Raw genomic sequence first — 26,295 nt, forward strand, 5'->3', positions numbered from 1 at the left:
ATGCCGCTGGGACCCACCTCCTCGCAGGGTGCGGGTGGCGAAGACGTACTCGTGCTGGTTGGAGCCGGCGTCGTTGCGCGCCGCCACGCGCACGGCGTACCACGCGGCCGGCGCGAGGCCCGGGATGACCAGCTCCTCGCGCGGCGCCACGTGGCGGGGCCCGGCCTCCGTCCAGCCCGTCTGGCCGCGCGAGCGGTACTTCACGGAGAAGCTCTGCACGGGGCAGCCGCCGTCCGGCCACGCCTCCAGGTAGAGCGTCGCCGAAGTCGAGTTGATGGCGATGAAGTCCTCCATGGCAGGCACGCGGGGCGCTGCGCACAAGCGTCCGTGAGCTGACCTAACTGCAGGTCACACCTACCCAGCCAGTAGAAGCTATTTGCAGGGCTGCAACTATAGTCTCTGGCACCCGGGGCATGAATGGATTCATGCGCCCCTTCTTTTTTTTGCACATACCACACCAATAAAGTGGGGGGGCCCTCCCACGGAAAAATGGTGCTATTTAAGCATTTTCCATACCTACATGTAACAGTTTCTGTGCTACTGTAACTTCCATGCAAAAACGTTTTACCAGTTACCAGTTGTAGTAGGAATTACAATGCAAGCGATTTCGGCGCCCCATAGCTTTGCGCCCGGGGCGTATGCCCCGCTTGCCCCCCCCCCCCCCCCCCCCCCTAGTTGTGGCCCTGTCTATTTGATCTGGGAGATGCCATGCTGGACCAGCAATCTTGCCAGATTATTGAACACTAAATTAGTTTCAATGGGAATTAAAAACAAAAAAAATTTTTGTTGATGAAATAATGTTAAAAAAAAAAAAATTGTGTGCATGTATTTCAGTAACTCGCCAGTGATGTGTAACATATAACCTCGGTAACTAGCAAATTCATGTGTTCTCATGTTGCGAATACACTTATAATACGAAACTCGGACACCAAATTGAACGTAGAATTCTTTAAAGTAATGATGGGCATATAAGTAAATTGTGTTTTCAACCACATCTCTGGACACGAGTAGTTTCTGTACCCGCTGCTAGATTTCGCTGCTGGATCAGCTACGTCAACTATCGAATCATTTGATTAGTAGACTGAAATTTTAAACTAATTATACGTATGATGAAACTGCTCCAATAAAATCGAAAAAGACTTGAGAAAATACTAAACCCCACATTTGGACCTAATTTTCAACTAGGAATTTTATTGTTAAAATTCATTAAACAGTTAATAATATGAAGTTTTACTTTGACTTTGTGATCTTCGGTTAATGCCACCTACCACAGATGGCAGCATCATGGTTGTTACACATTTCCATTCCTTAACTTCAGTTGCATCCACGTAATTACTCCCACTAAATGCTGTATACTGAGAGCTAAGATGTTAAGTACACATCAAAATGTTATATTAAGGTGCTCTGTGGCTGTATGCTGTATGCACACAGTTGTAATGTTATGAAACCTCATAAAATACATAAATCTACTCTAAAAATCTGAAAGTGAGCGGCTCAATTTATGCCAGATTATAGAATGTGCTGAATCAAAGAAAGCTTGTTCAAAGAGTGCTGACTTTACTCAAATACCTACCATTAAATACAAATATAGTACCTATTATAAATATTGGATGTTTGAGAAAAATGTTTAGGGGGAAAGAAAAATTTTGAACTTCAAATACCAACATCCTTGTAGGTGAGTAGACCTAAGCCATTTTCTTCTGCAAAAATATCAACATTTAGTTCTTTACACCAGCTACAAACTGGTCATATCAGGGGCGAATATTCTACATAAGCATTGTAAGCAGTGCTTACAGTTTGAAAATGTCCTACATATGTGGTAATGCATTCTGAAGTGGCATCTATCAATTATAAACGCTTGAATAGCTAACACACAGTCTTTTATCATACCGCCTCATTGACGCTTCGCTGTTTGTAATTCTTACACAGTGGACACCCCACCCTAACCGCACGGCATCCCTACAAGCTGGCTGAAGCCGGCCGAGCTGCATACTAGCCCTCTCCGCTCTGCGGCAGCACGAACAATGGCTAGTTTCCCCGTCGTGGACACCCCTCTGTAAGCACTTCTCCTCTTGAATACAGGCAGCTGTGGGCTCTTATTGGCCAGACCGTCACCCCCTCCCTCGAATGTGCGGGCCAGAGGGAGGGCGGAGGTCCGCTCAGCTGGGTATCCCGTTACCATCCGCCTGTAAGTTGACAACCCAGCCGTGCACGCTGTAAGCAGATAGCTTCCTGCTTGCAGCCACTATCAGCCGACTGGAAATTCAGACACCACTTATTGAAGCGGGGAAAGGGGAAACTCTCCTCTACGACAATCTTAGCGCCATGATTGGCCTGTCAACAGCTTTATTGTTTTAATCATGTAACGTACAGCGATTATCAATAATTGAAACATGGTTAAAGTGCGAGATATTATAAACGCATCAGGAACAAGGTTTAGATATTTTTTTATTTTATGTGGTGTTAAAATGCATTGAAAGGGTAGAAAAATGTCAGCAATATCTTGAAAAACTACATGATAGTTTCAATGATTTCTGGTGCAAAATTGAGGATAATTTGGTAGCTTGACAGAAGATAGTCAGCCCAAAAAAAGAATAGATAGATAACATTTCAGATGACAAGAATACTTGTTACAGACGATTATATTTTGAAATCATAAACACAATTAAAGAAAAAAATAAGTCAAAGATTTGGTGATATTGGCAGTCTCTTCTTCATTGGTTTGCTCAATTTCATTGAGTTTTCTGTTTATTCACGATCATTTCCCGAAAAACTATTCCAGTCCTTAAAATTTTCTTATGGACAATTCTTCGATTTTGCCAGACTGAGGAGTGAACTTTCCGTGGTTTATTCTTCAAAAGAATTTCACAAGAACAGCGTGGCCGAGTTACATAAATATTTGTACTTGAATGATTTGCACGAAACTCTTCCCGAAGCATAGAAACTTATTTGTTTGGTGTTGACGATTCCGACCACTAGTTCATCTGCAGAAAGATCCTTCTGTCCTGAAGAGAATAAATAATACAGGTATTTCCATAACTTTCAAGGGCAATCACGGGTTTCAGCATTGTCTTTGTTATCAATTGAAAAAAAAGGTATTGCAAGACCTAACAAAAAATAATACGTTTTACGACGATGTGATCAACATGTTTGCGAAGCAGGGCCGTCGAAATCAGCTTATATATAAGTAGTGACTGAACACTTGGGTTACGTTTGGTATTTTTAGAACTAAAAACATTAGTGCATAGCTTTCCTTTCATGACACAGAGAATTAAGTTCATGAGCGTCGTCCATCTTGGCGGAGCGAGTCACCACCAGTACCAGGCTCATCAAATCTGAGGGTGAGTTTACATTTACTAAGGCAGGGATTCACATCCACTCGTTATAAATTAGTAAATAAACATTATAAACATTTTACTAAAACAAAATTCTCTATTCCTTAGGCATGTCAGTTTTCTGAACTGTCTCCTAGTAGTAAGTTCGTAATGATTTTGTAATTTAAGTTAAAATGGTTTAATGCATTGCTTACACATGCAATCAACCCACGCCTCGCTACTGGGTCAGATTGTTAGTTTTGCACTGCATGGAACGCCTGGGTAAAAAAAAAGTTTAAATCCATAACATATAATGTGATTTTGTTTAAATAAAAGTCTAAAGGGTTTATTTTATGTTTTTTGTAAACTTAACTTTCTGTGTTTTTTCTCGAATATTTTACTCCTTGATATTTCATTTATAGATTACGGTTCAAGGGATGTATTCATGACACTCCTTGAGAGTCAAATTCAGGATTTGTATTTGAGAAAAAAATAATAGAGATTTTACCCATCACTATGTAATTGTTTAAAAAAAAAATTCATAAGCCTTTTTACTTCTATATAAATATACATATAATATATATAATATATATAATATATATACATTAAAAATAAATAAGTGTTTGTATGTTAACACATTAAGAATTATGAAAATAGAAGATTAAAAATTGTGCTATTTACCCATTTTATATCAAATTTACATACTTATAATTGAATCTTAACTTGCCTTGTGATGGGTGAACATAAAAATTTTAAATTTTGGTTGCACATCCAGCACAACTAACATGACAAAAAAAAAACATTAATCACAGCTGGACACACCGCTAGCACCAGTACTGTAGCAAGTGTGGCTACCATTGACACTTGCGAAGGGTCAAGAGGGACTACTTCGCCTCTGGGAACAAAAATATTATTCTTGTAAAATTACAGCTACTTGTAAATGTGTACATTTTCATGAAAACAACTCTAATAGCTTTCGCAGTAATACTGGGTACCGATTCTTACCCGGAAATTTATGATTTATGTTGTCCCAGTACCTAAAATAGTTAAATTTATTTGTAAACCGTTCCCTGAACAGCTTTTCAATATTAACTGCACATATAATAAGCATAATACAATAAAAGAATGTCAAATAGTTGAATATTCATTTATCTTTACCATGGTTTAAAAAAATTATGCTTGAATGAAAACTATTAAAATTTAAAATATAAAATTATGTACCATTATTCATAAAAAATACTCAGTATTAGCTCTAAAAACTTATTTCATATATGAAACAATAACCATAGCCATGTGTTGTACAAAGTTAAAATATCTTTCTTGTGGTGTTACAACTATTCATTGGCAACTGGTTTCCAAAGGAATCCTTTGTAATATTTTTTTTTCTGTGTGAAGTTTGGAGCATACCTCCTCCTTTGGTGGCAGCAGCGATGGTGGAGCTCGACTTTCCCGTGCCCACAGAGTTGGTGGCAGCCAGCGAGAGTTGGTACGTCGAGCCGCACTTCAATCCATTTAGAATGTACAGCTTCTGATCGGAGTCGAAAGACACTTTCTGCCACTCCTCATTGTTTCTTCTGTAGTTTAGGGTGTACCCTGTAACACAGATCCCCCACGTGAATTTGGAACATTTTTTTGTTGGGTTTGATTTTCGTTTCAATGCATCTGTAGGTGGTTTAGTTTTAAGAGGATAGTGCATAAATGACGAAATAAGTGAAACTTCTTGCTTATTAGGTATAGATAGAGTAAATTATTAATTTTTTTTTAATAAGAGCTAATAATTGAAAATAGTAATGATGCGGGTGTAATCTCTAATGAAAAAAAAAACATTTCGGCACAGCCTACAGGCGTAGATAGATTTTAAAGTAGGGCTAGAGGTAGCAGCAACGTTACACAAAAATAGAACCACCTTTATAATTTTCTGAAATAGGTACTTTTTAAGTTGTGATTAAATCTTGTTATCACCATTAAAGTATAAAAAATGTATTCCGGAGGAGTTTCGTTATAAAGTATCATTTGGCACACTGATACGCTTGGTACATCCACCGATCTCAAAAGTGACTATATACTAGTGATGGGTCGTTCATGAACGATTCGTTCAAAAAGAACGAATCTTTGAGAGAACGAAATCTTGCGATTCGTTCGAGATGTAAAGAACCGGCTCTTTGAGAGCCGGTACCTTGAAAGATTCGGAAGAACGAAAACGCGGAGAGAACGAGAGAACGAGATGAGAGAACCGGCCACGCGCCCGGTCTGATTCGTTCGTGAAATGATTCATGACGTCAGGAGTCTGAAGAATTAGTAATCACAGCGTGCGCATGTTCACATGAGCAAACGATAACTGATCAAATAAAATAGGGTAACATGAAAAGTATCTATACCTGAAAATGTCAACTGTTAAGTAGTGGTTTAAAATTGCTTTTTCACATTCACATACACAAATTTGGAAATAAAAAACTAAAAAAAAAAAAAAAAAACCGTATGAATTAAAAATAACAGGGAAAGTAACTACAAATGTTCACACTTACTTTTTTTTGGGTTAATTAATGTACTTCATTTGTTTCTCTTCATACTGAATCGCAGTAGTAGTATTAAATTTTTGTCTTTTTTTTCTCTAAATGTGTTGGTCTACATGTAAACACTTTACTGTCACTAGAGTGTAAATAGCCTATATATTAATATTTGTAACTTAAAAAGTAATAAAATATAAATAATCTTGTTTCATATACGCAACTGTGATTCACTGGCTACGGAAAGCAATGTTCAAATTAAAATACAAAAACACGTACAGTAAACTCCCGGTATATCGCGCCCCGATTGATCGCGGAATCGGGTATATCGCGGGTCAAACCAAGTCCCCCAGTCAGAAATGAATAATAATAATGGAATAAATGGTTGACAGCCGATTAGGATAATTTTGCGTTGTAACTAACAAACTAAGCATCGGGCAGAAAAAAGCCTAGGCGTAGAAAATGTCCGCAGTAAAATTCTAAACAAGATATCTCCGTACATTATTCCTCTATCTTGTAGGGTTTTCAAATTATGGTCCAATCCAGCCCAGTGATATTTTCTGAAACACTAGTTCTTAACGTCGCTTTATCTCACAAATGAAGCATCGGACAGGGGACCTGATAAAGCCCACCGTCCAGCGACATTATCCAGCGTGACTCGGCTGGGGATTGATGTTGGATAGGCTTGGTTGTCGGCAAGCGCAGGGTAGGGAGAGGCGAGCCGAGAATATGGAGAGAAGTAGAGATTAGAGCGGGCAGAAACACCACGGGGAGTGGGGGAGGGAATGTGTTCACGCAGCACACAGGCAGAGCATGAGTCACTTGACTGAGCAGCGTCGCTGCGTACAAGGCATAATCAGGTAGTCCGGTGTTTAAAATTCCACTCCAGAATCTTAATTGGTACTTTACTGGACATCTGTATATAAATGTTTTGTTACAACTTAAACCTACAGACGTAATATTATTGGGTAATTCATTGTATTATACAAGTTCATCTTTTTACTTTGGTATAATGTTTTAACATTAAATAGTAAAGTAAATCGGCTAGCGTATTTTTAATCTTTGCCCAGGAATTCCCAGTGGTCCAATATTTACGTGAACCATACTGTAACACTTTTACCGTGAGGTAGTAAACAAGTCCCGGAAATGTTTATGTGTAGCGGTCTCCCGACCTTTAAACAGAGGCTGGGGAATATAACACTTGCCGATCCGAGCCCCACACACTCAGCAACTCGACACAGCGTTTGGTGAAATAAGTAAAGACAAAGTTTAACACGGTTTTTAATACGGCGTCACTGATTGCGCTAAAATTAAATTGGCGCAATTTTTGTTTCCCACATGTGACCATTTATAATTTACTGTAAGCATGGATAATAAAGTTTAACCACTTGACACGATATTATTTTTTATTGTACGAATGCTAGAATCGTTTTTTCCCTGTATCTGCGGCCTGCTTCTACAAAAAGACAAGCTCTCTGTAAGTAAATCTAGAATTTTTATTTTGTCAATCAAACTCGGTACTTTGCGATTCATATTCGGTTTGAAGTATCACTACGGCCTTTCTTTTTAGAAGACTTTGACCACAGAATCGTGTGTAACCGCACACACTGCACTTACTTTGTTACGGACACTGACGAAGCAGATACTGTGGCTAACACCACGAGACTGGCAGCAGCAGCTTGTGTGCCGCACGTGTGTATGGCGGCGTGTGGCGCGCTCGTAGGCCGTGCGACAATCTGTGCGCGGCACGCGGAAAAATAAAAACAATTCAACATTTAATATTTATCTTTAAAATTTATTATTTTTATTTTTTCACCTGTGTTTAGTGGAAACTGCGGATGCAAAGTCCGCACAAAGGCGGGCCCGTCTATACTGTGCGTGCTTGCCGACCTATTAGAACACAGGCGGTGTTTTATGCCTTTTGACCTTGGTCACATCGAAACATCGCGGTTATGCAACAACGCGGGTAAAAGTTATGTCCCCCGACAACCGCGTTAAATAGGGAGTGTACTGTACCTAATACTCTAAAGGATGAACGAGTTATGACACCTGATAAAAGAGCCAGATCCCATACACAGAAAAGAACGAATTGACCGAGATGAACGAATCGTTCTGAACGAATCATTTCACAGAACTGATCCAAAAGAACCGACTCGGGTCAAAAGAACCGTTCTGTCCATCACTACTATATACGAGTTAATTGGTAACAGATACAGGTCTGCCATTTGAACGAAATCAACAAAAAAGTGAGCTCTGCACATGCGCGGCATTTGAGAAACAGTTCGGCAACGGATAGGACACTAAAATGCGTTCCTTAAAAATAGGGGACTGATTATGTCCTATCGTGCACTAGCAATATGATTGAGTACAGGTGTAGCATATTCAATACATAAACCTATATAATGTTGTACAGGTTGTCCATAAAAAAAGTCCCAGTTCAATAGTATATTACATCAGTTTAATTTAGACTATTACAACAAATCATACATAAAATTGAAGGTAAACTAACCTTGCTTTCTATATAACTGTTTAATATGCACACCTTTAGCTATATGGCACATATCCAACTAAAGTCCAATTCTTTCCATACTTTGGTTAATATGTTCGGAGTAATGGAAGCCTCTTCAATAGTGTGTCTCAACTCTGGCAAATCATTTTGTAGCGACGGAATGTAGACATGATCTTTTATAAAGCCCCAAAGGAATAAAATTGTATGGCATTATATATGGTGAATGTGGAGGCTAGCGAAAAAGATCTCCGTCGTCTCGACCATTATAACCAATACAACGGTCAGGACTTTGACGTTCAACCTTTCTCGAACAAAGAGATCCTAATGGGGAGGGGCTCCATTCTAATGCCAAATAAAGTTTACCGGTTTACCCTTTACTAATTGGGGAAATTACGCTCAGGAGTCGCTGTTTTGTGTAGATAGTGCTGCAAGCGAGAAAACAACAAAGCAGTTTTCGCGTTTGTGCTTATCTAAACCATTTGAGTCACCCTTTAATGGGCATACTGTATTTAGTTGACTAAAGCCCAGTTTAGAGAGTGGATGGAAGTGTTGGAGACCTGTGATGGGGCTGCCGCCGGTGTCGGGGACCCTCCACACGACGGTGAGGCTCTGCGATGAAGCGCCGGCCACGCTGAGTACCGGGGCGCCCGGGGCGACGAGCACGGCCAGCGTGTAGGTGACCTCGTCGCGGCCGAACACGTTCTCGGCCAGGCAGGTGTAGTTGCCGGCGTCGTCGGGCCGCAGCTGCCCGAGGGCCAGCGCGTGGTCGGGCAGCAGGCGGTGGCGCGAGGACACGGCCCCGCCCTTTGGACCCCGCCACGACCTGGAGGGAGCCGGCAGCCCCACGGCGCGGCAGGGCAGCGTGAGCGCGGCCCCCGAAAGCGCCACCACGCGCCGGGAGAATGAGGCGATGCGCGCCGGCACTGTGGCACGTCACGACCCTCCTCTGAAGAAACTCACCTACCAGCTTCAAATAACGAACACACGGCTCAATTCATGGCCACTGAATGTATACAATTACATATACAGTAAGTAACCTTTTCGTGTAAAACGTATTAACACTAGGGATGGGCCAATCAAATACTCAAATGCAATCAAATCATTAGTATTGGAAGGATTAGAGAATTTTATTTAGTGTAAAAAAAAAAGGAATAATTTTTACACTTTTTTTTTTAACCTAAAATGAATACTTTTCGTATATTTATCATGCTTGGCATTATTTTAAAGAATGCAACGTAAAATTTCTTGTCCAAGTTTCGTATTATAAGTTTATTTGCAACATAAGGACAGATACCTTTGCTGGTTACCGAATTTAGATGTTTGCATATCACTTTCACTATGGCGAGCACTGAAAGAATCGCTCACAGTTTATTTTTTCCTAGTAGCATGCAATAACATGGGCATTACAATCATATATTTTGTTCTAGCAGTGAAGTACCTATATAATTTAGGATATTACAAGGATTGTCCAAAGTGACGTCGTCCGACCGAAGGCCACCCTAAAGCCCGACCTGCAACCGCCAGTATTCAACCCCGCTAACGGAACGCTCCCCTAGCCATGGCCCACCCGAGTCAGGCGAGCCACCAGCAACCAAGGTAGAACCCGGCCCCCCCTAATAAACAGACGGTCATTACAGCCGACCACGTTACAAAAACAAACACAGAATATTAAACAGTATTGCGTATAAATTAAAAGTATGTCGATACATGTGTGAGTGTCCCCCTGGCGGCCTTCTGCCTGAATTAGTCAATTAAACCATGTGACATAATTATTAACCCCTTGTGTTGTGTTATTAACCCCACCAGATCAGTCCGGCAAGAGACGAACAGTCGCTGGTGTGACGTAAAATTTAAATGACATAATTCTTAAACATATTAACTTCAATTTGTAGAAAGGACGAGTGATGTTAATTCAGCCTTAATAATTAATGTAAGAATTTAACGCCCTTAAATTCTCTTATTAACATGTCACATTAGAAACTAACGTAATGAGGTCAACCCTGGCGCGAGGGACACCGAGCCTCGGCCGGACGCCATGACATAACGCCAGTACAGTGCGACTCATGGACCGGGGCGGACGCACGTCCCACGGAGAGACATCATCCTTTGTCTGCATTGAACTCACTTCCGGTAATTATAGTCACTTTCTCGAAACCTCTTTTTACTAATCTCTCCGTGCGTACCCGGTCCAATTTTTGGTCCAGGACTTAATCTGGCCGCATAACTTTTAAAACCCCCTGCACCACACTTGGTCTGCGGGGTAGTTTCAGCATACGGCACGGGTCGCCTCCCGAAGAACAGAACTTTAATTAAAACCAGTCGCTCCGGTGCTGACACCACCCCGTAAGGGAACTTGAGCGAATTTAGGTGCGGTCCGCGCTCCACTACAGTGGACGCGAACACCGCCTCGAGACATTGATATACGGGATTGGCCGCCTCCAATCGCCCTCACCCCTCTTTGAGTAACCAGGCTCAGAACCGCCTAGTGCCACGCTAATACGTAATATTAGTAACTTTGTGCGTCGCGTCATCACGTAACATTCAATAAACTTGTGCAACGCACCTTCGCGTAACATTTTGTGTAAACTTGTGCCACGTCTTATCAAGTAACTTTCAGACTAACTTTGTGTAATTGTGTAGCTTCTGTATTGTGTGACGTCACCCTCTGTAGGACGTGGCGTGTAATCAACGGCATTACGCCAAAACCACAGTCGCATGAATAAACGACGCACGTCATTTGTTGCATCACTTCAGCGTCTGATTAATTAACCATACGACTCCCAACCACCGCCAAGTAGGGAACTCCTCATAACCCACGCAACACCGCCGACGGTCCTAGTGGGCCACGCAGGGCAATCGACCCCACGACCCACCTATCGACTGGAAACAGAGCTAGTCTGGCGCCCACCCGGAAACATTACATCCACAACAGCCATTCCCGCTAGGAGCCGCACCGGGACTCGAGCCCGAGACCCCAGACAACGGCAAAAGAAATTAAGTTTTTATTATTACACACATGACTGGACTGAATTATGAGTGGATTTGATTTATACTTATCAAATCATAGCTACGTAATGGGTATCAGCCTAAATACTACTCACAAGCACAATGCCAAAACACCTCAATAAACCAAGTTAGCACAGTCTCTTAAATAAATTTAAATTTTCTGCTTTACAGTCTGGCCAGTGAGGTGTTACGTCACTGGGAACATTAGTACAATAAAATTCATGACTGTACATGTAAAATCTTACATGATAGTCAACAATTCCTTGTAACGTAGGGATTTTTCTAATCCAGGAAAAAAAAAATCCTTAGAGTATCATGTGACTGGTTCTAGTGAGCGAGCTACGGTTCAGAAAAAAATTTGGCTAAGTTTCTTGGCTTGTGGGTTTTAAACGAGTAGGTACTGTGTTTTATTGCATAATCGTCGCACATTTTATACTGAAATAAAGTTTGAAAAGTAAGGGTGCGATTTTCATGCGTAGAAAGCATTTTCTTTAGGTAAAGTTATTCGTAACAACAAAACCTATGAATGGAAAGTACATTTATTTAAAAAGTAGAGTATAAAAAAGCACGCCAAACAATTTAAAATTAATAGGTCATGCAACAAAAACTTTTTGTTCAACTTTAAATACTAAGAACCAAAACTGTGACGTGAACGTGAGTTGGAACGCATAACTACTGTCGTAGTACACACCATGAGAAAGCGCGGGCTGTTAAATGTAGTTAACTCGGCACTAGACAGAGCGCGCGTGTTGCATGTAATCGGTGAGCTACCTGTATCAATATTTGACTATGTGTGCGCGCTCTAAACGGGAATTAACATAACCTAACATGAATAATGCCAAATAGCGCTGGCTACATTTTTATAAGCGATACACAGCGGCGACGAAGACGAAAAGATACAGGTTATAACTTTTGAAAACGTCTTTAAAAGAAAATTTACATATCAAATAACTTCATATTTCTGTTAATTAAATAATTAAGTGGTAATATCTGAATGAAGATTAGATTTCAACTTTAAAATACATTGTTTTATACGGGAAAACTACTTAAAAAAAGCGCTCGGATCTGAAAACATCATGCGACGTTTATGCAAGAAATTTTTCTCTCCAAATTTTGATGTCCTAAAATAACGGTGCAACGATTATGCGATAAAACACGTTATATGCTAGACATTTCGGTTCACATTGCAGTCACCATCTTCAGTAGGAGACTTTTATCCTGAAGATGGTAACTGTGATTCTGACTAAAACGTACATAAACCTACAAGCCAAGCAGCCTCAGACAATGGCCATAAAAGCCTGCGAACATTATTAAGAAAATGAAGTTGATTAATCCTCTCTGCACTGTAAACTGTTAATGTAAATGGAACAGAAATATTCATGTAACATTACAGATTAGTAAATTTGTAGTTACGTGAAAATCACTACAAAATAGTGTTCACAGTAATACTGGCTTCGGATTCTTACCCAGGCATTTATGCTTTGTATTGTTCCTGTACCTCCAATAGTTGAAGTTATTTGTAAACCATTCCCCGAATAGGTTACCAGAATTACCACGCTCATGATAAACATTATAAAACCAAATCGTCTAATTATTGAATATTCAATTATCTTTTTCATGGTTTAAATAAGTTATGCTTGAATGAAATATCAATTAAAATGTGAAATTATGGACCAATTTTCGTAAGAAAACCTCAGTATTAACAACAGTATAATTAAAAAAAAAAGTATTTCATGTATGAAAAAATAACTATTGCCATGTCTTATACAAAGTTGCAATACTTATATTTCCTATGGTATTACAAATCATTTATTTTCTAAAACTGAAAAATAATTTCATCAAAATCAAGATGACTCAAACAAGATTGAAAGCCGGGTCCCCTTGGATGAGAGTTCAACACTAATTGTCAGGGTACAGCACACTGTGACATAATTGAAGTCACTGTTCTTTTATACTTCTCCATTACTATACTATATTGTCATGTTAAAAAAATATTACGAAAATGGTGCCAGACCATGTCTAATGAAGTAATGATGGTAGCGGGTATGAATTAGAATTTCTGTCATTAAATACAGCCACTTCCATAGATAAAGTCATTTATTACTGTTTCCACAATTCAACCACTATACTGCAGCCAATGTTTTGGGCGTCCATCCATCATGGTGCAGAAATATGAGCTGAAACCGGGCACACTGTAATCGTGCAGACGTGGCCATCCCACTGTTTGGGGATGATAGTATAGTCTTATATTATTATTATTATTATTATTATTATTAGGTGGCCTACAGCTTGTCGCCAACGGCCAAAGGGTCATTATGTTAACCTCAATTTCAAGTCGTTATCAAGTACAGTAGAACCTTGATGATACGTTCCCGTTTCATACATTTTCCAGTGTCATACGCCGATTAATTTTGGTCCCGCCGAATGAAAGTACTATATTTACAATGGTTTACTTTCCCGGAACATACACTTATAAAATCACTAATTTCCCGTTTCATACGTTTTTACGAAGCGGAAAAGTCCTAAAATTCACAAATTTTTTTGTTATATTCCTCCTGACAAAATACATTTTAATGCTTTTATTTTGAAAAACGTTCATTGTTTATGTTTACATTTGCAAACATAAGAAAATAAGGTAAATATGTAGTGTAAGGATTAGCGCCAAAAAAAATCGTACAAATATGAAATAACTTTCATTATATGCTCTTTTACATACTCTTTTCATAACCGCCCGCGGAGAAAAAAAATTCCAATTACTTTTGGAGATATAGAATTTTTTAATTTTAATCACTATACCTGTACATTCACACGACATAGACCATTGCTTTTTGTTTACGAGTGTCAATTGTGTTTTATTGGATAAGGTTGTCACGTGATAGGTCGTGATAGGCCAATATTCAAATGAACCAATAGGTGATGATTTATTTGTTATTGTTCAAAACAATGTGTAATTACAACGGTCACTTCCGCTATTTGTTCATTAGATGTTGTAGTCGTTCTTGGAATTCGTGTATCATTATCGTGTTACATTCTGTCTTTGAAATGGCCTGTGTTTCTGGGAATAGTCAGCTATGCGGCGAGTGTACCATGTATTCGATTTTGTGCATTTGTGTGATGATTGGAAATTGTTGTTTAAATTTTTAGTTGATCATGGAGTTTTAAGTAGTGAGGTAAAGTGCGACCAATGTGGGACGGTAATTGAGTTGGCCGAGGACAGCGAATATTTTCAATGTCACCGGACAATGGTAACTCGTGCCAGTAAAAGAATTAAAAGGGTAACTTGTTCTTTCAAAAAATCTTTCAGAACCGGCACTTAATTTTCCAAAAGTAGACTTTCTGTTGAAACGATTATGAAGATGACTTATTTTTTTTTAACAATTCATCACCCAAATACTGTTTCCATTCAGAAGAATTGTAATGTCAGTTTGAAAACCGTCGTAGATTGGACGTCCTTTTGTAGGGAAGTTTTAATGAAGTGGAGTTTGGAAGTAAATGCAGGGAAAATGGGTGGGCCTGGGAAAGTTGTCGAAATTGACGAGGCTAAAATTGATAAGCGTAAAAATAATAAGGGGCGAGTCATCCAAGGTCAGTAGGTTTTTGGCGGAATCGAGAGAAATAGTTGACGCCAACCGCCCGTGCTCCCTCTGGTCCGCAAAGGTCGTTATGCCACAACAACACGGGCTCCGAAGTGCGTCGAACACGCCCGAGCGTGATCTTCACAAAGTGTAAGAAAGTGCACCGCAACGAACGCCGCGACGACGACAGCGCCCGGCCGGGTGTGGCAATGCGCCTAACTAATCACTTGATTATTTTGTTAATTAAAACAACCAAATTAATAACAATTTAAAAGAAGGGTTCATGTAAGGGAAATTATGTCTAATTGTCTCATAAGCATATGTTGTGTAATTTGTTTCTAAGTCCTAAACTGGTCGGGTCGGTTTTCCCGCGTTCCACGCGTTTAGGCGCGAGGCCGCCGGGCGGTCTCGTGCTCAGTTACCATCAGGGGCTCTCAGGGGTCGGACGCTCCGCGAACGTCGGGCCAGCACTTCTAGTTTCTCTTCAACATTTCAGCAATAGTGTAAGTTTCTACAAACCTTTCAATCAGCTCGGCGCCGACCCCACTTCAGTCGCACGATACTTCGTGCGACTCTTAGCTTAATAATTTATTCCCTACAGGGATCTTTAACTTAATACGTAAGGCCATGTCCAGTTTAAGTACAGCGTAATATTGGCACGCAGTTTTCGGCTTCAGCAGCCAATTAATTGTTATCGTCGAGAATCTTGTGAAATACTGAATAACTTTCGTATTGTAACTTTCTTCATATTTTAGTGTAATTGGTAACGTGTGTTTTAAGTGACTATCTTGCCATTCATTGAGACTTTACGTGTACGTCGCTCACTGACGGGATTACGTAACTTTTCGAGACTTTAGTTTTTCGTCGCAGGCTGGACTGCAAACCACCCTAATCACAGGGTTTCCGCTATTCGTTTACTTTTCTACATAATTTGTTGCAACCATAATTCCGTGACTGTATACTGAATTTTACTCAGGGACACGTAGCCACCGCTTCAACCCGTTGATTTCACTTTGCAATCTACCCTGGTCGCGCGTATTGTTCGCCCGCGTTATACGTGTGTCACAGCGGTTCGACAACGGATGCGGCCAGTAACGGGACCAATCAGTGTATCAACGTTGAATAAAGTGCAGTGTTTTTGTAATCTGTTTATTAATCATTTACAAGGCGTCCTGGGTGGCCTGAACAGCCCAGGTGAATACGGATCCACGGCGCACCCCTGCCTACAGCCACGAGGCCGAACCCCCATTAAAATCCCTGAGATCGTTTCAAGCATTCATATTTAACTATAAAACTTAAACAGGCAGCAGGGATAGCGTCATAGTGATAACATTTTTCTCATTCCTGTCAAAGATCGTACTAGCAGAACGCTCCTGCGCGTGATCAAGAAGTACATTTCGCCTGGAACAACAATTATAAGTGACTGTTGGCGTGCTTATAATTGTCTTTCTCAGCATGATTATCTTCACCTGAAGGTAAATCATAGTATGAACTTCGTTGATCCCGACACAGGGGCGAACACCCAAAGAATAGAGAGACTTTGGCGGGAAATAAGGCAGAATGTACCTCGATATGGTCAATGAGTTGACCACTACGTCGGGTACCGTGCGGAATTCATGTTCCGTCGGAGGTATCAGCGACGTAGGTGAACATCTACATCATTTCTTACTAATGACGAAGGAAATGTACCCGCCTCCAACTTAGGTGAGTTTTTAACATTTCAAATTTTTATGTGTTTTTTTTTTTGATATTGTTGCACGTAAAAAAAATTACGTTCATTACTACTGTTAATCCTTTGTTCCGGTTTGTTAGGTTGTCGCGGCCTCGTCTGTGGTGTGGTGTGGAGACGGGGTGGACGTCGCTCGGTCGTTCGGTAGTCGTGGTGTTTGCCTGGCGCCAGCTCTTGGGTAGAGCAGCCTCACACTCTAAGGCGGGAGTGGACCGTTCGGCCCAGTGCAGCTGACCGAGTACGTGCTGACAAGGAAGGTGCCCGCGGGCTCACAAGGAGTCGCTAGCGGAAAGTCTGGGAGCAGGAGAGAGGAATGCCCGCGGTCTCACATAGAGTCGCTAGCAGAAAGGTTGGTAGTGGGAGAGAGGGATGCCCGCAGTCTCACGAAGAGTTGCTAGCAGAGGATTGCCCGCGGTCTCACAAAGAGTCGCTAGCAGATGGGTGCCATCTGCGGTGACGAGTGGTGGCACTACCAGGGCCATGGCTGGAATATTGTGTCGCGGACAGGGCTGTGACCCGGGTTTTTGTTTAAATAAAGAGGAGGTACGACATCAAGGTTAGGTCAGCTACATTATAAATGCTTTAAAACTAAACAAATTTTTGTGGTTTTTTTTTTTGGATATTGTTGCGCGTAAAAAAAATTATGTTCGTTACTACTGTTAATCCTTTGTTCCGGTTTGTTAGGTTAGGTCAGCTACATTATAAATGCTTTAAAACTAAACATTAAAATTAATTCATTTATTTTTAATGTCCGTTCAGTTTTTAATTATTTATAATGTAGCTGACCTGACCTAATCTACCTTTGTCCCGTTTTGTTAGTTCAGGTCAGTTAGGTACATTATAAATACTTAAAACTATACAACATGTAAAATAAATTGATATTACTTTTAATTTCCGTTTAATTTGAAGTATTTATAATGTAACTAACCTTACATAATGGAAAATTTCTGTTATTTAGACATTCATGCGCACACGGCAAAATATAAAATGTGAAGGTCGAATGAATACATACGTCTTGTATTGCAAAATAAAAACGGTGATATCTCCAAAAGTAATTGAATTTTTTTATGTCCGCAGGCGGTTATGAAAAGAGGACGTAAAAGAGCATATAATAAAAGTTATTTCATATTTGTAAGATTTTTTTTTGGTGCTAATCCGTACACTACATATTTACTGAAAATAACTTAATCGCACCATAGATATGGATAGTATCAGGAAGACTGTGCACCTCGCTAATAGCATCTATGGCCAGCACCAAGCGAGACTAGTGGCGCAAACTAGCAATGATTATGAAAATGGTGCATGGGCTTTACCAAGGCACGGATCTCATATTTTGTGCATTCATTAATCTTTGAACTGAATATAGCCGTTTGTTATTGTTTTCTTACGATCGGATTGTTTTGTATTTTACGTTTCTCAAGTTAAAATTTTATTGAAAATTGTTCTGTTGCATAAAAGTTGTTTGTAAAATGAAACAAACAAGCAAAAATTTCTGATTTTCTTTTTACAATATCCTAATTTTTTAAATTTCTAATTTAGGCTTGGTGACCTTTCCCCTTCTCCAAGGGCGCGGTTACACGGGAGTGCCATGGGCGTAGATCCTGGGGGGGCCAGGGGTGCCCGGGCCCGGGCCCCCCTGGAATTAATGGGCCCCTCCTTGGGGGGGCCCACTTCGTGATTTTAAAGTTAATGGTGTACACAACATATATATATATTATTTATATATATATTTATATATATTTATATATATTATTATTTACAACGACGACAGACACTTTGACATGCTTTACATTCCTACCTTCGAGCGAGTTCCGTAGTTATTTTCCCCTACCCCTTCTGCGAAAGCCATGGTATGGAGTTTTCCAGTGAGAACTTTGAAACCCTAAATTCCCAGAAACCGTTCATTCCAAAGGACGAAGCTAGGGTAGGGTTCCGTTAGCTTTTCCTCCCCATTGTTACCCACACTACCTTGTCCTCTGAAACGACAGTATTATAGGTTTCAGGTAGTCTGTTTCTAAAGTGGTTTTGCTCTTGTGTGCCCCAGTCTTCTGCTTTCTTGGCAAACATCAACATGGATAAGTTCGTGACGCGGAAGAAACGGAAAACATAATCTGATTCTCACCTGGTAAGCTTGATTGTTTTATAAGTACTGACTATTATTTAGGTAATATATTTTATTTAAGTGATTATGTAACGTTATTTTTTCCAGTAAATAAACAACTTAATACTTTAAGAGTAATTATAGCAGAATTTAGTTTATTTACGAACTGAAACATATACCATTTTCTGGAATTTTTTAGCTCATCTCCATTCTGTAAGGCTAGCTGCTCTGTACGTTACATGTGAATATACATGGAATAATTTTTTTCCTCGTCAATATGGAATTTAAAATCACTCCCCTTTTATTATCAAACAATAATTTTCACAATTCATGGCCGATAATCACTTTATAACATTTGTTATTTGATAACTGCAACACTGCACGAGTAAACAGAAGTAAGAGCGAGAAAGAAGTATTTAAACGTTACACATCCGTATTTAAGTTAATAAGGAAGCAATCGCGTCTCTTTAATAACTAATCAAGCGGCATATTTTAACTAAATAATTCACTGCCAAAATACTGATTATACTAAATATAAGACGAGAAATGTATGTGGTTCAATTAGCTGTAGGATAAATTTCATAGTTCTATCTCCGAGATTTTTCATTTGTGTCATTAAGTTTTTTTTTCTTTTTTACCTGGTTGATGCCTTTACTAAATAAAATAGTCTTTAAGGGTTTTAATATGATTCGATCGTTCATTTGATGTTGATCCGTTTATTAGTATTGGCGCTTTGGGTTTTTAGGGCGCATCAAAAACTGTGAACAAAGAATTTCACGAACAGCATTTGAATCGCAGTAATTATGTGATGTGGCATAAAAAAAAACCGACAAAGTGCGAGTCGAACTCGCGCACGAAGGGTTCCGTACCATTATATATAAAAATGGCAAAAAAAAATCATGTCTGTTGTATGGGAGCCCCCCTTAAATATTTGTTTTATTTTAATTTAATCATTTATTTTTAAATTGAAATTAGAATAAACACTTTTGGAAAATGGTAATGTATGGGTGGGGTGTTATCTATTTGCATTATATTCACGTACTTTGGGGCATCAAGACTTTAAAAACATCTATGTCAATGGGTCCCGACGGGATACCAAATTTCATATTGAAAGGCTGTTCTCATCTTTTAGTTCCTCTTTTAACTCACTTATTTAACATGAGTTAAAAAACTCAAGTATTTCCTGATGTATGGAAAATTGCCAAAGTTATCCCGATTCACAAAAGTGGTTCTAAATTAAAGGTATCAAACTATTGACCTATATCTCTATAAAATGGCTTTTCTAAAATCTTTGAAAAAATTATATTCAAAATTATCAACTTTCCCTTAAAAAATAGACTCTCTGTAAATCAACATGGCTTTCGAATTGGAATGTCTACTGCTACAAATTTAATTACCTTCCTCAATCCTATCTACTATGAAGTCACTAACAGGGGCCAGGTTGATGCCTGTTACTTTGATCTAGCCAAAGCTTTTGATTCTGTTAGTCATCCACTTCTACTTCTTAAACTATCCAATTTTGGTTTATCTGACAACTTTGTTAGTTGGTTTTCGAGTTACCTCAGCAACAGAAGTTTCTTTGTGTCTATTAACAACTGTAATTCAACTCTTCACAATGCCTGTTCTGGTGTTCCTCAGGGCGGTACTTTATCTCCTTTACTTTTTAATCTATATATCGATGATATCACACATGCCTTGTCCCACTCTACTGGTGTTCTGTTTGCAGATGATCTTAAAATCTGTAGAAAAATCATTTCAGTAAATGATTGCATTTTATTGCAATCCGACATCAAGGCAGTTAATCTTTGGTGCAAATCAAATCTTGTCCGTCTTAATCATGATAAAACAAAAATAATTTCCTTTACCAGGAAATATTTTCCTATAAACTATGAGTACAAATTAGAGAACTTAATTCCAAAAACGACTACTTTAAAAGATCTTGGAATTATTCTTGATTCTAAATTATTTTTTCATCAACATGTAGATTTTTTAATTTCTAGTTCTCGAAGAACACTTGCCCTAATTAAATATATTACTTACCATGCCACTAATTCAGATTCCATTATTACTCTTTTCTTAGCACTTATTAGGTCAAAACTAGAATATTGTTCAGTAATATGGAACAACATTAATTCATCTGATATTGATAAAATTGAAAATATTCAAAACAAATGTATTAAACTTATTACTCAAAAATCATTTCCCCCTCCTAAATTAACATCTCTTTTTGATCGGCGTGCCCTCCTTGACCATCTTTTTATTTCCAATTGTTATTCTTCTAAAATCAATTGTAAATACATCTTAGATAATACTGGTTTAAGAGTCCCCCAGTATCATAGTCGACTACCGTCTACTTTCTGTACAATCAAGAGAAAAAATGATATTATCTTTAGATTAATAAGCAATTATAATAGTTTAGACCCAATAGTAACAAGCTTAGCCAATTAGTAAATTATTTTAGTAGCACTTGCAGCCAATTCAATTAACTGTGTATTCTTAATCCACTAATTTTCTGTATTTTTGAATTTATTAATATTTTTTTGTTTATTATTATTTTTTTGTTTGTTTTGTTTTGTGTCCTTTGTCTGTTGTGTCTGTTGTGTATTGTGTGTGTGTGTTTTATTTTGGTATCGTGCACACCCCTGTAATCTCTCCTCAAGAGTGTTGGTGTGCATGTCACAATTTATAAATAAATAAATAAATAAAAATTATTTTTATAGATTTTTCATGGATATTTTATGTATTTAGGTTAGCAAATTATTCAAACATGTTTGAGAGATCACTTCTTATAGTCATTAATTAATAATTACTAAAACATATGTTGCTCTGCTTTATTGTTAATATCACTTACGTAAAAATAAAGTGTATAACATACGAGCTTAATATCCAGAGAAGACTTGTTTCGGTTGAACTCTAGAGCAAAATTCTTAAATTAAATTCACGGGCCCCCCCTGGAAATCCTTTAGATTTGCGCCCATGCGGGAGTCTGAACTAGAGGTGGGTTGTTACAGCAATTTTCAGTATCTGTTTCAACCTGATACTGATACAGTAATGTACCTAGTTACAAGTATCTGATACTTTTGTATCAGAGCATTAGCGGTCCCAGGAAGCGACATGGTATCAGCATTCCCGATACAGGGTACACATCCTCTGTGCCGTCAACACCAGCGTAAAAAGGTATCGGTGTCTCTGATACATTATTCATCACGCTCGATAATTCTCTACCTCTGTTACTCTTATGCCCGCCTGATACAGCCAGTATCAATCAGTTCAACATTCACTGCAGTTCGTCCTGGCCGTGTATTAATTACCACCATGTACATTGTTGCGGGCTGTCATGCTTTGTAGTTAGTATCTTTATAGTGAAATAAGGAATGGATAAGTGCAGGAAAAAGACTTCATTTGTGTGGAATTTTTTTACGGAAAATAATGAGTTTGCTAATTGTAATTTGTGTAAACAAAAACTGAGTTATAAATCATCATCGTCTAATCTGAAGAAACATTTGAAACGTAAACATTGATATAGTATGCTCACTAATGTACGTATCTGTTTTTTATTATTTTTAATTTTTGATAAAATCGTAATCTTTTAATGTATGAAAACACTAGTTACTAATTATTTTTGGAAAAAAAAAGTCCATATTTTGATTACATCTGTTATTAGTGTCAACTGAGAATTTATTTGCATTTTCATAGCTGTTAGGTGCACAAATATAAATATTATATCTTGTATTAATGTACTTTTTAATATTAAAATTTCATTAGTTTTATTATTGAACGAGATGGTGCACACACTGCGCACTGAGCGTACTTTGATGTGGGACAATAACCAAACGACTCGTAACAATTTCGCTTTGCGCCTCTCCTTCAACGCCTTCCCCTGCGCTTCCTCCCCTACATTATTTCCCTTCTTTATCCCTTATTCGTCGTTCCTGCTCCCTCCCCTTTCACAAGCTCCGCCCAAGTGACCGTCATCTGCGATCGGGTTCTGCGCACATTGGCCGTGGTGGTGTTCTAGGCGAATTCTGAACTGATACTAAAGTACTTGATACTTTTCAAGTGTACTCGTTTGTCGTTCCTGATACAGGCGCGTATCAGTGACAAAGTATCAGGTTGATACTTTTCGACCCACCTCTAGTCTGAATTACTTCAGGTGAATATGTTCAGCTGTTGAGTGCGGTTACACACAGTCTGAACATGTTTCGTTCGAGGCCATTTCCCATTTAACTTAATCAGGTTGGCAAAGCAGTTCAGATCGACATATCTTCTACATTAGCCTCTGATTGGCTGTTTAGAATATAAACAGCCATTTGCAGAAATTCAAAATGGAAAGTGTTCCTGGCATAAGTTCGAGTGATATTTTACCGAAAGCAACAAAAAAAAAATCAACAGGCTATTATATATAATTTTTTTAAAAAATTGATCCTGACATTAATTTTCTTAAAACTGAGATAGGTACTCTCAGTCAAAAAATAATAAAAAATAAGTTTAAAAATTTTTTACTGTGCATGTTGGTTGAATTACCGATTTGTAAAAAAATATTGAGTGATATGAAAACACATTCCATTTCTGCTGATAATACTGTATAAACAAGTGAGAAAATCCCGCGTTTTATGGAAATAAAATAGAGAAGATCAACAACACAGTCATTCGTTGACAGTAGACAATTGGTTTTATAGCTAAACACACTTTTCAGCAACTACCGTGTAACCGTACACTTTCGCGTTTGTAAACTTGTTTACTTAAACATGTTCACCTGAAGTAGTTCAGGGTCCCGTGTAACCACGCCCCAAAAAAGGACTGCTTTACTTGATTATGGACTGTGTTTTACATTTCTGGTGGTTTTATTATATGTATATATAATGATGAATTCATATCTTTCATTAATATAATGCAATTATTTACACATTATGTATTTAAGTTTAATCTGACATTGTGATGGTATGCTAGATTGAAAAATAATATTATTACTGCCATTACCTTTTCATACACTTTCCCGCATCATACACCATTTTTTGCCCTCCGTTGAAAAGTGTATGACAGGGGTTCTACTGTATCAGAATTGATATTGTACACCCATGCCTTACCCGGGACTTGAACCCAGGACCCCTCGTGGGATAGTATAGTCTTGTCTTATGCTCAGACTGCACTAGAGTTAATGGCGAACACTGATGCCAGGTTGACAAACTACCCGGCTTGTTAAAACCACTTTTTTAATGTTTTATAACATCATTGAATAAAACATGTTTTAATATATGTTTTTAAGTTTTGCTATTGGTTGATTTTTATTCAAGGTTATAAAATATTGTCTGTTGACAATATACTTTAGTGGTCATTTCTGACAGAAAAAAAATTCAATTCTGAACACCAATTTTTATTTCTCAGGAAAAACTGGTTTTAGTATTTAAAATTTGTATTAAAATTACGTGGAATTTTTTAAGTAGCAAAATAAATTAAATCAATTTATATAAAAAATTGTTTGCAAAAACAGTTGATGCCAAGATGGCTAATATAATTTACATCTCCTTAGAAATAAAAAATAAATGTACATTATAAGATGATGCTTTTTAAGAACTACAGCAAAATTTTCCTCCCAAGTTTTTTTTTGCTCTATGGCATATATATATATATATATATATATATATATATATATATATATATATATATATATATATATATATATATATATGCCATAGAGCAAAAAAAAACTTGGGAGGAAAATTTTGCTGTAGTTCTTAAAAAGCATCATCTTATAATATACATTTATTTTATTTTATATATATATATATATATATAATATGGCAACATAGCACACTGGAACAAGGACAACGCTAGTTGCACTGGACAGCGAGAGTAAATGCACACTACAAACTAAGGATGAAACATGCTATACTGAAGAGAGAAGATTTTATGGTTTTATTTCAAGACCAACTTCGTTTTTAAAACAGAGTATTTCAGTTATTGTCTTAATTTTTAAAAGTTGTTTTATAATAATACTCCACCAAAATAGTGGTGAAATTTACAAGCTTAATTTTTATGATAAAACAATTTATAAAAAAAAATTGGTTTGAAAAAAAAGATAAATTCAAAGAACAATAAAACTTAATTACAGAGCAATTGGGGATTTTAAAGTGATTCAATAGGATATGCACAATAAAACAAATTCAATTAATTTTTGTGAACCCTACATTTTGGCGCAATTTTTATTTTGTCCGGGAATGACATTCCTTGAATTTCAAAAATTAAAAGATTTTTATTTTTTTTAAAAAACCAATGAAATTAATTTTTGGGTAAATGCTTTTTGTGTCCATGATATCACTTGCATTTCGTGCTACCTATATGTTGTATTAACTTGCATTTCTGTGTTATTTCGATTGTGTCACAACGCAACATGTAACCTTGTCGCTAGGTGTACTGTCAGGAGAATGAGAGAGAAAGAGAGCTTGCCTACCCCTCGAGACCGGCGACTGAGACACCCGGGGGCTGCTGGGACCTTCGCCCACGAGCGTGGCGGCCGTCACCCAGAACTCGTACCGCTGGAACTCCTTCAGCTGGCGGGCCTCGAACACCAGCTCTCGGTCCCCGAACACGACGTCCTTCTGCGTGTCCTGCGAAGAACACCTTCGGTTCTCGTACTCCGCAGTACGGATAGGCCGACAACATACACAAACCCTCAAGTACCATCAAATCGTTTGTATTCAGTACTCGTGGGTAAACATACTATTGTAGGAAATATTGAAAAATTTCAATTCAGACAACTCTATTGTCCTATCATCATTTACAAAAATACTTTGCACTTCAAGTATGGGTTAATGCAAGTAAAATTACGATATGCAATGACCAGGGGCGAACGAAGAATTTCATTGCAGGGGAAGGGGAGAGGATGTAACCTCTTTGCCTGCTGCTTGCATTAGAATTTCTAATTCTAATTCTTATTTTTGTTGATGGGAATGACTTTTTTCCAGGATTTCAGTGTGGGGGAGTTGTATCTCCCCCTTTGCCCCCCTTTTTACTGTTCATGCCTTTGGTATTGACTGCGAATTTAGTGAAACAAACATTTAAAGGGTTGAATGATTTAAAACTGTAGCTAACACACCTCTTGTTTCTTTCATTTTATTTTTATTTTTTACCCTTGAGATCTATACTCGAATTCGAGGTACTATTTGTGTTCTAGGTTTGAATTCGAGAAAATTGGGATTTTATTCAACTCTATTTAACAGCTGACGTAAATGGGTACCAATTCTTTAGTATAAGGTGGACGCCTTGCTGGGTAGCCAATTTGTGTGCGGAGCTCGAGGTATTAACGTGCTACTTACAAACCGATCAATGTTTCAATAAAATATTTTATTATAAAAAAACATTAAAGAGCCATTGCATTTGTCTGTACAAGTTTCGTTGTATTTTTTTTCTAGCATGTATTTTTTGGACAGTGAAAGAGGTTAAAATTGGGCATTTTTCAAGAAGTTTTTAGGTAAATAAAAAATTGTTACACAATGTTGTACAAATTATAGGTATATGCAGGAAGCATTTATCTTTAACATTTCATGATTCAGT

The 26,295-nt window shown here is 38.2% G+C and overlaps 1 protein-coding gene across 1 annotated transcript in view; it reads right to left on the bottom strand.

Moving 5' to 3' along the window:
• LOC134532255 (cell adhesion molecule Dscam2-like) overlaps nt 1–26,295 on the bottom strand; it is a 121,919-nt gene that overhangs the window by 40,975 nt on the left and 54,649 nt on the right. The window contains exons 12-16 of the mRNA XM_063368676.1: nt 25,203–25,349; nt 12,803–12,893; nt 8,888–9,253; nt 4,722–4,907; nt 18–311 (exon numbers count right to left, since the gene is read on the bottom strand). Of these exons, the coding sequence (XP_063224746.1) occupies nt 18–311; nt 4,722–4,907; nt 8,888–9,253; nt 12,803–12,893; nt 25,203–25,349 (1,084 nt within the window). The remainder of the gene's footprint in view (nt 1–17; nt 312–4,721; nt 4,908–8,887; nt 9,254–12,802; nt 12,894–25,202; nt 25,350–26,295) is intronic.

This window comes from Bacillus rossius, chromosome 5 (genome assembly GCF_032445375.1).
Source record: "Bacillus rossius redtenbacheri isolate Brsri chromosome 5, Brsri_v3, whole genome shotgun sequence".
Lineage (NCBI taxonomy): Eukaryota > Metazoa > Arthropoda > Insecta > Phasmatodea > Bacillidae > Bacillus > Bacillus rossius.